General features: G+C 38.1%; 1 protein-coding gene across 1 annotated transcript; it reads right to left on the reverse strand.

Annotated features, from left to right (window-relative positions):
* Positions 1–326: 326 nt before the first annotated feature.
* LOC139138697 (DEP domain-containing protein 1A-like) lies at positions 327–18537 on the reverse strand. Its single transcript, XM_070707193.1, is given in 11 exon segments — positions 327–2411; positions 5312–5485; positions 7123–7256; positions 7259–7304; positions 8078–8244; positions 12190–13473; positions 14196–14336; positions 15343–15521; positions 15973–16182; positions 17312–17583; positions 18336–18537. Coding segments are annotated over 11 exon segments (2802 nt in total). The 5' UTR covers positions 18384–18537; the 3' UTR covers positions 327–2264.
* Positions 18538–18618: the final 81 nt, after the last annotated feature.

The raw sequence follows: 18618 nt of genomic DNA on the forward strand, positions 1-18618 counted from the left end.
TGTGTGTTCATGGTATGGTGAAATTTGTGCACTCAAATTTTTTGAACTTGATTATTTGATACACACCGTATGTTTCACCTAGTATTTAATCTTGTCTGGCTGCAAGCATTGAGGTTGTGCAGTTTTCCAGTATTTTAGCTTGTTTCAAGAAGTCAAATGACACAAACTACTTTTCATACCAAACAAAGATCATGAAAAAAGGCTCAAAAATGAGAAACCTTGTCCCTTAAAAGTATTAAAGTTGTCCAAAAAGTAGACAGGTCATGCTTCAGGGGGGGATAAAAGGTTTTGTATCCTTGACAGGAGTAGAACAACAAAGCCAACAATATCATGAAATTGAGTCAAATTTATTTTCCTGAAGCGCAACAAGTATTACAATAGAGTCAGAAGGGCTGGTCTTATAGACTGTACTTTCCACGAGAACAAGAGACATTTTCACAGAACAAGAAGGCTCTCTGTAATGTGTGCACAAAATCCACAAAAAAGTTACTGTTGTAACATCAGTTTGTACCATAAGGGGTACATGTTCATATGACATTGCTTTTATCCTATCATCAGTGTGCAAAGCTTGGGCTTTTATATCTATTATTTGAGATAATTCCCATCCAACTGAAACTACAGATTTTCAGACTTATATTTTGATAAATTGAAAAATAACCACAAAGAGAAACGAGTATACAAAGCATATAACATGTAATACAGTGTTGATTTGCATTGACAAATGGTATAGAAGTACTGTAATACAGCTGTTATCTCTAGAAAAGTTATGAAATATGAAAAATATTATATGACACCTGGCAGTGTTCTGGAAGGTCATTTATATCTGTAATGGAAAATATTACCGCTGTATTTACATTCTGGCTCAGGCACTGAAAAGATTGAACCCATGTAATAGTGGTACTCTGGATTCTCTGGACAGTGTAAGTTTTTCTCCTTTAGAAAGTCACTGAATATGGTTGGGATAACAGAACCATATAGATTACATTGTTTTGCTGTAGTCATGATTGCTATATCACTTACGACAATATCCCTGAAAATAACAAGTATGAATAAAAACATCCACGGTTGATACCATTGGAGCATTTCTTACTTCAGACCCATGCATCAAGGTTTACCAATGGAATGAATAAAAAGTGATACCAAGACTCCTCCTGCCATCTTAAAATGTAAATACGGCTAAAAATGAAAAAAATCAAATTTGACTTTGCAAAATAATATCTAACAATGTTAAAGGTGGGAAAATTTCATTTGAAATTAAAGTAAAGTTCTGTGGAGAGTTCAAAGGTCATAGGGTCAAAGATTACAAGATTAAAGGAGAATAAAAACGGGATCACAGAAAATGTTTAAAAAGAAGGGAGTACTTGAAGAAAGTCCATTTCAGATTACTGAAGTCAAATGTTACAAAGGCTATCATTACAAAGACACTGCTACTGACAACTCAGTCAGTGGCAGTGAATGTGTTATGTACAATATTTACATGAAATGAGTTGTTGTGCATCAATCAATCAAGTGGCAAAGACTGCAGTGTAGAAGACATCTTCCCTGACAGCCTCTGACAATCGGCAATTTTTAATTATCTGTCCAATTGAGCTGCAATTAAGGGACGCACAACACAGCATGCCTCCTTCACTGACAGCGCCCATGATCTTCAATTTGTCTGCAGTCGTCTAAGGAACAAGGCATGTGTTGTTGCTTCAATGCCACTTAAAGTAAAACGCACTGCTGTCAACAACTCATAATTTTTAAAAATAAATATCTCCTCTTTTCTACTGCTAAAAATATGACTGTTCAGAAAACTATTTAGCAACAATACACTGTATTGCCACAGTCATATCACTGGCACTGAATAAATCTAGTTTTGATCATATCAGAAATGTAAGGCAATTTTGCCATGCTACCATCATCACTTAAAAATTTGCATGTAGATGTTGTCACGTAAAAGAAATTTCAATATTCAAGCAAAACCATTATTAAGGACTTAAAAGCGGTATATGCTGCTAAATCATATTTATTGCATAAAAGCTAGATAACATGATTCCTACATGATAAAATCAGTCCTAGGAACAAGCCTCTTTAACATACGGTATAATATCATGATGCCATCAAATTGGTGGAAAGAGTCCTGTTTAAATTTCATCATTTTAGTACTTTTTGTCTTCCTGCATCTCTTAGCCTCATTGGCCAAATTAACATCACATGATCACTGCAGGGACGGATCTGTCGACAGTAGACGGCAGTGAAAAGTTAGCGCTGATGGACTGTGGTTAGTAACGCATACTTCGTAGCTTGGAGAAAGGTTTTCTCATACTGAGCATTGGCTGTTTGAGTTTGGGTTTTTCCGGGAATAGCTGGGCCTCACTGGCAGTGGTTGGCAGCCGTTTGGCATAGATATCAGGATAGGCTTTCTGGAACTGAAATGGCAAGAAAAAATTATGAGATTGATTGTATGAAGGTTGTCAGTTCATACAAGACCTTAAAAACGCACTGCTGTCAACAACTCATGATTTTTAAAAATAAATATCTCCTCTTGGCTACTGCTAAAAATATAACCAATAAGAACTGCTATAACCAATAAGAACTGATTTGGTTTCAGGGTACGATGCACCTCGGGCACAGATATTTGTACTCTCAAACTATCAAAATACTACCACTTATGGAGGCTCATTTTAAACATAGGGCCAAAGTCCCTGAAGCTACAATAGACATGGATACAAAATTAAGGTAGCGGTAAAGGCTATTTTTGCACCAATTCTTTTCTCAGAGTTAATGTCAAGTTTCAAGTGTTAGAATCAAGATATTTAGTTCAAATTTTCAGGATAACTCCCTTAGTTAATACTTATTCCAAAAAATATAAAAATTGTATATTTGTAGCCATGATTTTGAAATATGACACCAATCAATATTAAAATTTAATTTTTCATATTTTTTTACATCTTTGAATTTATTAATAAATTAATATTACCAAATTAGTTATAAATATGTTGACACTATTAATTGTAAGATTTGTACGGCAGGATTTGTAAATAAAATTTGTTTTTATGATTTTACATGGGTTTACATATCAAAAAATTATTAAAAATTCTTTCAAATTTCAAAATGTGATTTTTCAAAAAGTACTTCAAATACAGGAAAATTGTGCCGTACAATCTTATCTGTAACCTTGTTAATAGGCTGTAAAATTCCATGTCCATATCTCATTTCAAAGGTTGGATTTAATTGGTATAAAATTATGTAGGAAAACTGTTATTCTGTCAAAATTGTTGAAAACAAGCCATATTTGCACCCCTCTTTTGAAGTCAAAGAGCAGTCTTTTTGGTTAATCTCACTTTTGACACCTCTTTGACACCCAAAGAATCTAAAAATGCATTTATAATAGCAGTCACGCATTCTGAATGCAAGCACTGCCTTGTCAAACTTTCCTAAAAAACAGTAAAAAATGACTTTCCCTTTTCAAACGTTTTTTTAAAAGCTAGGGGACCTCTACCATAGTTAATACACTAAGGACTCCCCAACTTCCTCTTATTTGGTCAGTTTTTCAGAAGTTTCAACGGGCTATAACTCTGCAATGCCTTTGTGCCCAAATGTGTAGTTTTTTTTATTCCACAGAGACTGTTGACTACTTTTATGTTTTAATAGTTTTATTGAAGTTTATAACTGATGCTCTAGCCTTTACCGCTACCTTAAGTATTTCCTTACTGTATGAAATTATCTCACTAAGGTCATCCTACGGACAAGTAAACTAAATATTAAAGCTGTCTGACCAGCGGTTATGAAAGAACAAGCAACTCAACAGTTGACAGAGCTCTGTTATGTAGAGAATAACCTTTTGTGACACATGTATTGATGAAGAAGGTGGATATCTTTGATTAACATTGTGAGTTCTGTTTAATAAGTTGAGACTGTACATACTCAGAGAAAGCACACTGAAGAGACAAAGGTTTGAAACTTAAGAAGTTCAAGGTCATCAAAAGCATTATAAGGAATCATGTTACACTTTCATTGCACTGTTTACACAGATTGCATAATTGCTATAAATAGCACATGAGGAATCTTTATACAGCCCAGCTTTACCATAAAAACCCTATCACTTTGACCACTCTTTTAATTGACCACTCTATTTTTTTCCTCAAAAAGTAATTTTATTTTATCCTTACCAAGTCAACCATAAATGGAAATTAGAACTTTCTCTATCTCTATCTCTATCTCTATTGACTATTTTGAGCAATTTCTTTTAGATAACATACAGGGCACAATAAATGACGGTTCAGAATATGTCAAAGTTGGGATTCAGGAAAGTTGCCTTTAATATGTTTAATCCTCCAAGATGGTAAGCATTTCACTATGAACTGTCAAAAAAAGTTGAACTTTCTGATAATTCTACACTAAAATTATTTTGGCTTTGATGATTTCCTAATTAATTCAATTATTTAAAATCATATTAATTATTTTTTTCTGGGTGAATTGATAGGGTTTATACAGTACAAGAATTACATACAATGTAAGTCAAATTTTGACCAAAAATGACAAAAAAATTCCTTAAAAATACAGATTTGCATATTTCATCACAATTTGAACAAGTCTAAGTTGGGTTACCCCTAGGGACCTGTATACCAAATAACAAAGCTGTCTGACCAGCGGTTATGAAGAAGAAGATTTTTTACCAAAAAACCTTTTTTGGCATTAATTTGCCTATTTTCAACAATATCAAAAAATTAAAAAAAATAGTTTCTCAAAATCGTATTTTTCATCTACACAACAAATATCAAATCAGTAAGTACTGCGGTTCTCAAGATATTTGAGTGGACGGACGCCTCACAAACGGACATACATACATACATACATACATACATACATACATACATACAGACTGACGCCGGACGGATACCCATCCCAATAGCTTCTATAGACTATAGTCTATAGTAGCTAAAAATTTAGAAAAACTTTTTACCGTCTTAGTTTTCAGAAAATCAGACATTTTATTTTTCTTCATAGAGTTAACACAGAAATAGCAGCCATTTTGAATTTCAAATATTAGTAAACCTTTAAGGGAACTCATTTCTCTAGTACCAAATTTTGCATGATGACCCCTGATTTTTATTCTTGATTTTGGAAGTAAATGGTCGAAATATTTCTTGAGGAAAGTTTGAGCAAAAGTTTCAATCTTTCACTTTTGAGGCACATACTACCTTATTAAAGAAAGCTGGAACATTAGTTTCCCTGATATGACAAAATCTCTTGATACGCAGAATAGAGGCTAGTTACACTTCAGCTACACAGTCTGTCAACAAATCTGAAAACAATGACAGCATACCTGTTTCAGTTTCTTCTTCTTCTCCTTTACCGGCATTTGCTGGTCGCCGATGATGTTTTCCAGCAAGTCTGCCATCGCTTGGTGAGATGTGCTCAACTTTTGTTTTTCATATTCTTCACTGGACACCTGCTCGCAGTATGCCCACTCATTTTCATCATCTTCACTATATTTGATCTGGTCAGAAAAATGTTATACATACAATCAGAATGACACGTTTCACAGATGTATTTCGCGTATCTGCATGAGTAAACTAACAGATACTCTGCTTGCAGTAAGTGTACAATATAATTGTAGGTCCACTAACAGGTATTTGCAAGTTTCATTGTGGGTGTCTAACCTGTTCACCCCAATTCCCTGTAAACAGGTCCACACTTACCATTGATAACAATGGGTTTGGGCCGAACCATGGTGGTGAAAGGGTTAAAATGCACAAATTAACATCCATGACAACTGTGCCTGGATGGATAATGGAACAGTGCTTGTGGATTTGCAAATACTACTTTAATCTCCATAATAATTACACCATATTTCTAAGTTCAACACACTGAGGTGGTACAAGATGTGTATAATACCACAACGAAAACAACAACAATCTACATTTATTGCTTTATCATACAACTGATACAATTTGTGACCTGTAGTGCTACAGTGTACATGGTAACCTGTAGTGCTACATGTAATGGTATTAACAGAAAGTAAAATACATAAAATTTTACCAAGCAGTCTATGTGAACCAACTATTATTCATTTTATGTTAGAATACTGCAGAAGAAAATATTGCTGTGATGTAATTGTGTCAGTAATGGTGGAATAGACCTAGCAATCCTTACAAGAAGTGTGCTTCAATTTATCAGTAAAATGAAAAAAAATGGAGATTAGTATGGACGTGATTATTAATGACCCTGAGACAAATGAAATGAATTTCTTTATGTTGTAAACCATGGCTGTGAAATAATGAAATAATGGACTAGAAATGAACGGACGATGTTTAAAAATGCACTTTCTGAACTTATTTATAAGGTTTTATGCAATAGACTAACATGCTGTATCGTTACCAGATGAAAAAGGAAAAAAAAAGATGGATAGATTTGATGTAAGGAAACGAAAATAGAAAGAGAACAGCACTACAGAAGTCTTTAGTTTGGATGTAACATTAGTATCAATGAATGCAGAATTGGTGCAAAAATACATGTACATGTATGCCAGACATGAGACAATTTTTGAGACATCGGAACTAGAAGGAAAGTTGACAAATACAATATTAAACAATATACATTGTATCTTGTAGCTTTTGAGAACAATAAGCACATATGACAATAGCCACTAACAGAGACACTTTCAATGACCTTCATGATAAACCACATTAAAGCTACTGGTACACACACAATAAACCTTGTAAAGTTGTCATTCATAAGTTGTTAGTTTGAATTTGTAATCACATGTGAATATAAAGATGGGTAGAACCCTAGAGTTGTGCACATTTATTTATTGTCCACAAACATACAACAGGTTTATTCTGAGGAAATAAAAGTTTACAGCTTTATAGTGGATGGCCAGGAAAATAAATGTGAAAGCAAAAACAGTTAAAACTGCACATAAAAAGAACACAACAAAGAGGCGACATTGCCAAGGTATCAGAAAGTTTCCCGAGTGTATGAACAAATACAATGAACAGTGAAGATAGCCAAAATGAAGACACTACTGATCTGAGGAATTTCCATGATAAAGCATGCTTATAAAGAACCACTTTTGATTTTTTCTCATTTCTCAGGGTGACACTGAGTAAATCACGTCAATAGATCTCCACTTACTTGTACCTTTCCCCTCCTAAGATAGGCTATTTTGTTGTCGACATCGGATCGGAGTTGTTCGGGCACTTTGAGGATTTCAGCGTAGTTGTCCATCATGTAGGTGACCAGTCTGACAGCCAGGATTTCATCCAGCCCACCTCCTCAATGCAGCTCAGGATACACCGGGAAAATGTCTGGAGAATCTGATACCAAACAAAGACAAATCAGAGTATTGATCAAGAACAACAGAAAAAGCCCAATGTAAACAGAAAAAGTCCAAAATGCTCTGTCAAATGGCACAATAGACTGCTTCTGTAAGAACTTTGGAGTACAGTAACTCATTATCGCACCATTCACTTTACCGGTACACAGTGAATGATTCAGTGAAATCATTATTGAAGGTAAGTTTTCCATGATGGAAAAAACAGAAAACAGGGGAACCTTACATAAATTTCAATTTGAAAGCAACGAATGAATCTCATTCAGTAAACATATTTAGTAAACATATTCACACAATAATGTACCCTACCCCAGCCCATAATGGATGACAGCAAACTTATTATAGTGTAAAGTTTGCTTGAGTTAATAATTATGGCCAGGAAGGGATACATTATTGCTATTATTTTGTAGTTTTGGCAATGCCAGTGAATTTGTAGATGTAGAAAACATCTTGGGCCACAATACTGGATAATCGTACACATTATCAGTAACAATCGGGGAGATGACATCACAAATTCACTGGCATTGACAAAGCTATCATATAAATTAAAATATTGACAATTGTGTGTTGGTGAAAGCATGAACACTTGATAATTAACATCTCTTCACTCTTGATACACAATTCATAAATTCCAAAAGGGTTGAAGTTCTGGACAGAGAATGACCACGGCTTTGTAGAAAAGCTTCTGATGGAAGTGATAACCTTTCAAAAAAAAAACAAATTTCAGAACTTACGCTGTGCCCTGATTACACTTACCAGCTGCCTTGTGGATACAGTGTCATGTAGATTCAGGTCTGTGTTGTTCTCCATCTTAGACATCATCCTGAGTAGCAGGTGGAGTTTCTTTCTGTTTCCCGCTGGCAGCATCATGCAGCAGAGTTGTAAGGCTTCCTGCGCACATGAACTGTCACCGGAGTAGAGACCTGCAGAAACAAAAAACATTAATCTGACGCTGTCTCAAAGTTTCATGCAGGGGCTGTAGTACAGACTATGCTCGTATGAACTTAAGGATGATAAATACCAAATCGTTCATTTTTCTGTCAAATTTTCAAAATTCTCTGAGAATACGCCTTGAAGTAAGACCCAGAATTGAGATGTGTCGCCAGTTCAAGATAAGGAATGGTTTCCGTGTAATTCACGATTTTTAAAAATCAAAACAAATGCACGTGGCTATCCCGGTTAAACCGGGGAGCTTTTGTAAACATTGTGGACACATTTGCATTGCTATCTCCATAATCCATCTTGAGTGACACAACGTTGCGTTGCACTAGCTAATTTACATAATGACGTGCTGTGACTTCTCCAAACACCAGGATTACTTCCGTCTGTAAACAATAAACCGTAATTAAATGTTTGTCGAAGCCTAGTCCAATAAACAAGTATTCGTACAGTTCCAGACATAGTCTACACCAGAGAGCAAGTCATTTTTCTTAGTGTGGTCAAGACATAGTGTCAACGACGATTTCTCAGCAGTGCGACGTTTTATCACTCTTTGCTTAGGGTTGGTCGGAGCCTGCACACGCCGCTTTACGGTGGTTGACGTCTTTTTCGCAATGTTAGATAAACAATTACACAGTGTTCATTCTAGGATTTAAAAACAACGGGCCACTGTTGGCCCCAACTCCTGTTCCAAGGGGGCCATTTTAGAAAATTGGGGGGGCCATCATCATCACACATGTAAAAACCTTGAATTTTCTGCAGAAAATACAATAGTCTACCAAGTCAAGAAAAGGAGAATACTGGAGATCGCCCCCCCCCCCCCCCCCCCCCGTAACCAACCAAGCCTACTGCAAAGTTGTCCCTTGTACGTACGCAACAGGCCCAATAACGGCAACAGCAAACCGTTTGGTTTGATTCAATTGTTTACGTAACTTATGTGATGAATTATTGATATGTCGGACTTGAACAACTGTACAAATTGCTAAGGACTGTGATTTTGACTGTGAAAACGATCATGATCAAAGCTTTAACACCGGTAGGATTTCTCCGGGAGTGGCCCTCGATTTGCACGCATCGACAATTAGGCTACTTATACACTGATATAGCACGAGACTGTAACCCGTACGACCTAAATAAAGTGATCGATACATCAACTTTTAAACATAACTTGTATGTATTAGCAAATTTACGATCATTGGTTCTGGCCAAAGGGTTTTACACAGCGGTGTTGTTCAATGCAAAGACCTGGCTACTCTGGAAAACGAGATGTGTCCGACCTAAAATGTGTTGCTCTTCAAAACGATCATGGACGTTTTCCTTGCAGTGTTCAACGTTTCGTTTGTACGGACGGTAGATGTTGCAAACGCTTCAATTTAAGGGACTGCCCGATCATCCTGGGTTCATCAACTATACCGGCGTTAAAAATCCGAATGTCGACTAGCTTTCCACCTTTACGCAGCGGCCAGTGCCGTTGTTTTATATGCTTATTCATCGGCCATGCCACATGCGTACGGCTCCAAAACACCGTTGCCCCTACATCAGTCCTTTCTACCCAGCTTCCTATGTACCACCATATATGCTGTAGTGGGTATTTAATTGCAAAGGTTGATAGGTAACTGAATCGTTTTACATGTCACACTATGACTGAGGTAATGACCTTCGGGGAGCTACGCGAATGTATGAACTACGTGAACTCTGCGTGATCGACCCATTCATATAATGTTGCGCCCTTACTGGCGCGTCAAACGTAGAAATGAGGGCCATTCGAGATTTTATTGCGCAATGGCGCGTCCTAGAATTAACTCTGCAATTAGTGCGATATAGTACGCTATCAAGTTTACGGTTCTGCAATGTCTTTATAGCGTGTGAGGGGAGTGTGATCTGGGGAACGCAAACAAGCTTATCTGCATATGAATTTAGGACACGCCCGCTATCAGTAATGACTGCTGACGTCATTGTTTTTCCCACTGAAGCCATTCGCTGTGGCGATGTGTCGACGCGCAAGGCTCCAAAAATTGGTAGTTTTCCGCGATTTATTTTATTTTCCTGGGACTTTTTCTCTGAACAACTGTCATTCCCGGCCGACATCATCACTTGGTAACAAAGTATTTCCGTGTTGAGGCTCGTGCACGTCTAATTATCAAATGCCGTAGCGTAGAAGTATCAAAACGTTTTTTGCGTTTTTCTCGAATTCAATGTGTGAATGAAGTACCCTTCTTTGGCACCTCGTCAATTCGCGCTCACAAACACTAGCTGCTTGAAATTCACACCGTCCATTGGAAACATAATGAACTGAAAATCCGTGTCTGGGATTTCCTTTATATGCCTTTGTTATTTTTTAATGCGCTCTTAAAGGTGTTGGACGAAGGTGCTTTTCAAGGAATTTTAATTATCACGCCATAGAATTTGAATGGAGCCTCCGAGAAAAAATCGCAGACACGGTTTTGAAGGATATTGTCAAGGCTTGTCAATGAAGAAAGTCGAACCGGAAATCTTGCAGCGTGTTCGCATAAGGCCGGGAAAACCGGTTTTTGGAAGGTTCAGCAAAACGCTTGTCACGTGACTCTTATGCAAATAATGACCGTGCACTGTTCTTGGTTGGATAGCTCTATATCAGGGCTTTCAGAAAATGTATACTTTATTGGGGTTTGGGACATGTTCAATTGAGAAAAAAATAAAAATCTGAAAGTGTCTAAAAGGTATTTATCATCCTTAACGTATGTCCCTATCAATGCTTGATTGAAGATTCTGAGTGAGGGTATCAGGGTCTGTGACACTACCCTGTTACCTGATGCAAGTTTCTCTTTTGCCAGTATTAGCAGTAAAATAATTGCAAATCAACCTCTCTCACTACAGACAAAGATACACAGTGATGAAACAAAGAAGACACTAATCACTGGACAACAGACATGCAGCTTGGTGCTTTTATGCCTAACTTTCTCTGCACACCATAGAGTTCCTAAATTCATCTGACTTTCTACATTCTTTTACTGCAGTTGACTGCACCATATCTTTGCTTGTGTTTGTTGACTTGTAAACCTTCAATATGATCTAATAGTGAATTACTAATATTTCCTGCAAGACTTAGTAATTCAAAATATCAGAATCCTGTACTCCTTTTATTGTAAGGGGTAGATAATCTTTGCTAATGCAGACAATCTCTTCATCGAAATACTTTCCTCTCTAGCACAGTATCAACAGCTGAAAAGAGATGATTTTACACGGGAATCCATAAAAATAGTAAAAATAGAAGAAGAAAATTAGACAAACATCAACAAGCTGAAGTGACATAAACACATGTTGGTAGTAAACAAGATGCACGTGTATGATTATTGTAGGAAACTTGTTAAACACACGGTGTGAGGTAAAATATGGTTCAGTTAACTAAGCTGTTACATGTAATCTTCATTATATGTGACGGTTAGGAAGGACGACTGAATTGTGACAGGTGGGAGGGGACAGGGAGTTTGTATGAAAGTTGTTGTAATGTGTTGCTGTGAAGAGGCAAAAAAAGGAAAGTACAAAAAAACGTTAGAAGGCTTGTTGTTCAGACAGGCAGAAACTAATAATTATGTCTGCTATCCTACATGTAGGGTAGTTTACTAGTTTTGGTGGATCATCAGATTTGGTCGGTTTTACTGACAAAGTCATACTCAATTTCTTTGATGGCATGTCTACTTTACAAGTTAAACTTGCTTCAGTCTTTCAAAAATAATTTTGTTTGAACAGATACATTCAAAAATCAAGATTGATTCACCCTACATTGCCCATTACATGACACCTTCCACTCACTGAAAGTGTGTTTAAGCTGGAGTCAAAGAACTAAACTACAAGAAAAGTAGTATGTTTGTGTAGTTTGTGTAGATTGGAAACAATTGTTCAACTTTCTAAATCTACCAGAAGAGCATATTTCACACTAATGATCTTACTTGTTAGGCTATCTGCTCGTTTCATGGTAGCTTTGGCAATATCAGTACCACTGACCACGTCCGTGTACCCAGCCAAGTTAGCTCTGCTGACCACGTCTGTGTGTCCAGCCAAGTTAGCTCTACTCATACTCGGTTTACGCTGGATAGGCATCTCACAGGGCGGTGTGAAATAAACACTGCTGTTGTCACTCACTGCACTTCCTGACGACAAGTCTGCCAGAGACAGGGTGGCTCTCATTGGGCCGGGATAGCGAGTGGACGGCGTGTGGCCGTGAATGGAAGACAGATCGGCGCAGCTCGCTGCAACAAACCGGTTTCTGGAATTGGACAGACTCTTGCAGCTCTCTGCGGAACTCGGGGTCGTGGAACTGTATCCAGAACTGAAGGAAGCGGTTTCATTCCTACTCTCAGGAGTGCTGCTGGCAGTCTGACCTCTCGGTACATCAAACAACCGAATGTCAACGTCTTTTGGCACGTGCGCCGAAGGATCCCGAGCACTACTGCTGCGAAGCAGCTTCGGCGGGTTCTTGAAGAATTTTTCAAAGAGTTGAGTGGCGGAACCAAATCGCTTGGATCTCGTCAAGTTAGAACCGCTACCATCAGATTTATCACCTGCACTGACATTGTTCAAAGATCCGAATTTTTTACTCTTTGCCAAACGACCATTCCCAAGTGGTTTGCTAATATCAGGAGTGGATGAGAATCTCTGAGAACTCTGCATGTTAAATGGTGGTGTGTGCTCATTCTTGCTGCGTGCTTTTGAACCCCGACTTTTCAGTTCCTCTTTGTCTGCAGGGTGCCTGTTGTGATTGGTGTATTTTCTGGTATCCCTCTCGTCGACGTAAATTCTTGGTTTGTTACTCGGGGTCCATATGCTTGTCTCATACATGACGTTGCGTCCCAGGATCCTGTTTTGTCTCTTGACATCCTCCTCAACACTCTTCAGCATGGCTTGCAAGTTGTCCTCTGAGGCGTACCATACTTTTTCATACTGATTCACTCTCTGAGTAATGCTGAAGGATTGCTGTTTCGGTACATGTTGCCTCGGTGGCTGCACAGCATGGCCTTCTCGTTTCACACTTCTGTCAGACGGCTTTCTGAAAAAACTTGGAGGCGGCGGTAGAGTGGAGCCCCTGCCTGCGTTCGTGAGATCCAGCATAAGGTTCTCCACTGACTGAAACGATCGGAGTGTGTTCAGTGACAGTTGCTCCGGTGTTAAATCACAGGAACTTGTGGTGCTCTCCTCAATGGCTGGCAAACCACGGTCTCTTCTCTCTGCCATAACTGTGTGTATGACATGTTTGTGTGTGCATGTATGGTGTAGGAATGGAAAATGTGATTTTAAGGGAGACAAATCAAGGGGAAGGAAGGGTATGGGATGGAAAATGGGTGGTGGTATTTATTGTAAAAAGGAAGGAAAATGATAAAACATGCGATTAGTTCATTAACACAAACTAAGTTCATAAGTGTATGACATGCCTTACATACCAAATGTTAACATGTTACAACCTGGAGTGGAATGTAGTGTTTTTTTGTCAGGTTTATTTTTGGCTTCACTTGTAAATTGAAAATGTGCAAAATCAGGGTATTTGTTTTTGAAAGGACATAGTTATAGTAAAACCTGACATCCCTGTGAGTTACACCGAGAAATGGTTACGATTGGCAAAATTTTGTACAAAAGGGAGAAATGAGCTGAAACCATTGTAGGCACGCTAAATAGTATCTACAAATAAATAAAAAGTATGCGGAAACAAAGTACGTAGTTTGGATGTCTTCAACAGTTAGCTGGAATCTATGACTCAAGGCATGTGTCTGATGAAATAAATGATGTACAGCCCATAAGTGCATATCTTTCAAGTGCAAAGACACAAACCATGCTGCAAATTTACTTTGACAATGCATATGCATACTTGCAGCTTGCCTTTGACATCAAATTCCACACGTGACAAAAGCTGAGACAAAGGTTTTAAAGTGATGAACTGTTGAAAAATGCTCTGTTCTCTTACCAAGTACATTAGTGAACAAGTCGTAAAAATCATACGTCAAGATGGGTTCCGATAAACCCTGAAAGTAATCGCTGACAGTTTTGAATACATCTCTCTCAAATCCTGGATAGCGTGGTAGGCCTTCTTCTATTTTGTTTGGCCCTGAAGTCAATCAGAATGTTATGTACAATTATAAAATTTCATATTTTCAATAAAAACCCTTCTTTAAAATTGGTAGCTGTGTGGGCAAATCTTTGAAATACATTTCTAATATCTTAACACAATATCCACAATAGTTGGCCTTAAATATGCTTTGAACTGATAGCTCAGTCTAGACTAGATTGCAGAATTCACATTAACTAATGGGGATCGATATTTCACAAGAGTCGTTTAGTAATATAACAGGTCCCTATATCAATTTAATCATTTGGTTTCAGGGTATTGAGATATACCCCACCTTTAACCATTTCAGACGGCACTTTCTGGTTTCTTACAATGGTTTGCGTTGAACGAGATGGCAATATGGGGACTAGGCACAATGTCTAAATTAAGGAGTTGCCGACCATGTCGGGTGTAACTATAGTCTAGTCAATCAAAAAGAAATCAACTCTGCAAAAAAGTTGAAACATTGTCTTGAAGAAAATTCAATGTAGTCAAAACAACATCATCAGATTCACACAAACAACCATTTGCAAGTAATGTGTTCTGAAAGAGATATGTGGTGTTGTTTTGACTACTTATGACCTCCTTCCAGACAATGTCTTGTCAACTTTCACAGAGTTGATTTCTGTGATATTGACGGATATCACTTCCTTGGCGATAATTATGACTGACACAGTGTCCGCATACCTTCAATTTAGATAGCATGCCTAGTTCCCTTATTGCCAATAGCTCAATGCAAACCACTGCAATATAGGGGTTTAGGCCAGAAATGTTTAATATATCAGTTGCATTATACCTTGGGTAGCCACAAATCTCAGATTATACCAAACATAATCAATATCTATCAGACAAATTAAATCATGCTGTGTTAAGATTTTGTATACTAGCTCTACTGAACTGGCAGTTTTGTTTAAAAATTGTTTACATTGTATTAACCACTGGCGGCAAGGAGGGCTTTCACATAGAAAACACTATTGTTACCGAAGGAAGCATAAGTCTGACTCACAGTTTGCAAGACATCTCATTGCTGACAGGACCCAGTATGGCAGGTCGTCATCTTTGTTTGGCACCAGGACCACACCATTTCTGTTGATGTTGGTTGCATTGTGAATAATGTTCTTGGCTACAATTTTTTCGGAACCTATCAGCTCATCCAACGTTGACAGTCCAAGAGTTCTTTGTAAACTATGAACAAATAAACCGACATACATGACAATTTTATGTGCATGCCATGCCATAATTAATATATGCTCTCGCTTTACCAGAAAAGTATGTTAAGTAAACAAGCTGGAAATAGGAAGTTACATTACATATTCTTGCTCCGCTTATGAAGTTATCTTGCACTACCATCTTCAGGGCGTTATGCCCTCATGAAGTATTGTGTTATAGAAGTTATACACAGCATTTGGTGCAGACATGATATTGTTACTGCGCAATAAGACTGCATGAAGAATAAAATACTGAGTTTTTTTTTGAAATAATTTTGGAAAAAATAGCTTTTGAGGCTTTTGCTTATTGAGACAAAATCTTGATAATCTAAGACATTTGGTGATCAAATAACATTTTTTTCGACAAACAAAATCACTTTGTCCCTGATCGAATAGTTGGCTTCCATGATCATTATAAATGTGCATACTTTGCCAACAGCATTGTTTTCCATGCTTCCTCTATGTCTAACTGAGTAAGTGTCTTGAACACCAATTTGCACTCTGGTAATTGCCTTCCCAGCCTGCTTGGACTGTGGTCAAGCTTTATAATTGTCTGTTCCACGTGGGACTGCCTCAGATTCGTTCTACTGGACAGTGTCGACGGCCTTATAGGTTTGACTGGTGATGTCCTGGTAAACCTGTCGAGCAAACGGCACAAATATCAGCACATATACTGAAATCTGTTTGTGATTTGACTGAAGCCATTTCTAAGAAAACACAACAGTTTCAGAAATTGTGTTTTTCAACAAATAAATAGATGCGTTAGGGTAGTTGTGTAAGTTGCACCATGGAGGTAAGTACATCCATGGTTGCACAAATAGAAACAGCTGACCAAAGGAAAGCTCTCTAAAATATGAGACAAGCTGAGAGCACTGAAAGCTTTAAAGGCGGAGCCTCCCTTTAAAAGGACGCCAAGGTATGGCGGCGTTCATTTTGTAAGAGGACATCAAACAGGCAACACGTGGGCACATGCTCCAAAAAATGCCACTTTTTAGTTTTCCCCGGCCGCAAAAACACAGACAGACTGCCAAGCGGTCAGCGCAAAGTTGCTACCGATCAAACTCTGTGGCTATATTCAAAGTCTAATGCGACAAGAAGACAATTTTTTTTGGAAATTCGAGTGTTTGTAGTGGGGAATCAATGACCGTTGGCGATTTGAACCGACCGTCAATCAAAAGCTTGCATAAACTTTGTTTTCAGGATTAGCAAAATGTGACAAAAGGTTGAGATCAGTTTGTGTAATCAATGTTATAGAAATCAAACATCGTACTGGCCACGTGTTTGACTGGGAGGAGAACTCCACTAATGCGAGAACCTGGGATTGAAAAGTGCGGCTTTAAGTTCAATATGGTTAGGAGGGTTGTTGCCCTAAATGTATGACAGTTGACTCTGAAATGATAACTATAAGGCATGTTATCTATCTGTCTCAAATCTAACTGACCCATTGTGTAGTACATACACTGAATAATGAATGTAAGACTTAATTCTAAGATTCTATTCAGTTACACTAATTATAAACACTTATCAATGGTGACTCTTGTTTCTACCATAGACAGTCAAGAAAGTTTCTCCCGGCTGTCTGTTTCTACAGTCTATGAGAGTACATACACTGAATAATGAATGAGTGAATGTAAGCCTATTTGCATGAATAAGATTTTATTCCTGTACACTAATTATAAACAACTTATCAATGGTCACAGTTGTCACACTTGCAAATAAGGTATGTAAATTAAATGCAGTGATAAAATTCTGAAAGGAAATGTTTACCTGTAAAGGTGGCTGTCGTCTTCAAATGCATTCTCTTTCTCCCCATCCTTTCTCTTCACTTGTTGGATGACTCCGCTCTTCACAAACTTTTGCAGCAGCTTGAGTGTCTGATCCCTGGTCACCTCAGGACCAAAGTTGACGTTGGACCGGAGATGATGGTGGAGCCAGTCAACTGCATCGGATGCGGCGAAGCAGTTGTCGTAGAGGCGCATTCTCCACCGGTGTTTCTTGAGGGGCATGCCAGACCGGAAAGTCTGGATCAGCTCATTCCACTAAAATTGAAAAGAAAAATAAACGTAGCTTGCATAAATCATGCCAGTGTGACCGTTTCTGCACACAGCATTTCATACTTCGGAATTGCAGCCCTTTGTGGGAAGCCGGTGCATGGCTCCGGGCTATAATAATTGCATCAAATTCATGATGCACATTTTGACTGCATGATGTAAATCTATTTTCAAACGCAGTAATTGGCCGGGTCGACTGGAACATAGTCCCTCCACCTATGGTTGGAACCTTAGGCACCCAGGCAGCTGAGACAGTGGTGTTACAGTAACTTTATAAATACAGCTTGCTAGTTATTGCTGCTTTTGATCGACCGTGAGAAAGTCCATGAAATGGACTGCGGTGCTGTTTAAAACAGTACACCCACTAATTCATTCAAAGAGGTTGTAATTTCGGTCTTCTATATACAAAACCTCGAGCTACTGTACTGCAGCTACACACACGACAAGTTTTACTCAAGATGCCTGTCTGCCATTGTTTACCATGGTGGTATACGCGAGTATGGGTTGGCCAGTGAAGTCCTCCATGGACGTACCACTATTACATGAGTATAATGCAAATCAGCAATAATAAAATAACCTCCGACAAGGAGATATCTCCAGTTCGTTGAAATGTTTTGATAATATCATGGTGTTAAGTCTATGTGCAAGTTAAAAACTGCGCGTACATTTCCCTTTCAATCGGAGAAAACTGCGAATTGCGATCACATCAGCATTTCGAGCAATAATGCCTATTCACTTACCAATCTTGTGGCCCTAAAAGGACCTAGAGTTGGACCAGACTGTTGCATGTTAGAAATATGGAATTTATCCACGCAAGAAGGTGATATTTTTTGGTTCCTTCAAAGCAAACATCGGTACGTTTTCGACATTCGCCATTATGTCGCCATTTTGCTTGGTGGTGATTTAAAAAACCCGCAACAAACGTGATTGGTAGTGTTGATCATGTGACTCTGTCTGAGCAATGTAATAGGCTCTACGAGATGCGGGTATCAAAAACAGATTTACAAAAGATGGCCTGTAGAG

The sequence above is a fragment of the Ptychodera flava genome, chromosome 8, assembly GCF_041260155.1.
Source record: "Ptychodera flava strain L36383 chromosome 8, AS_Pfla_20210202, whole genome shotgun sequence".
NCBI lineage: Eukaryota > Metazoa > Hemichordata > Enteropneusta > Ptychoderidae > Ptychodera > Ptychodera flava.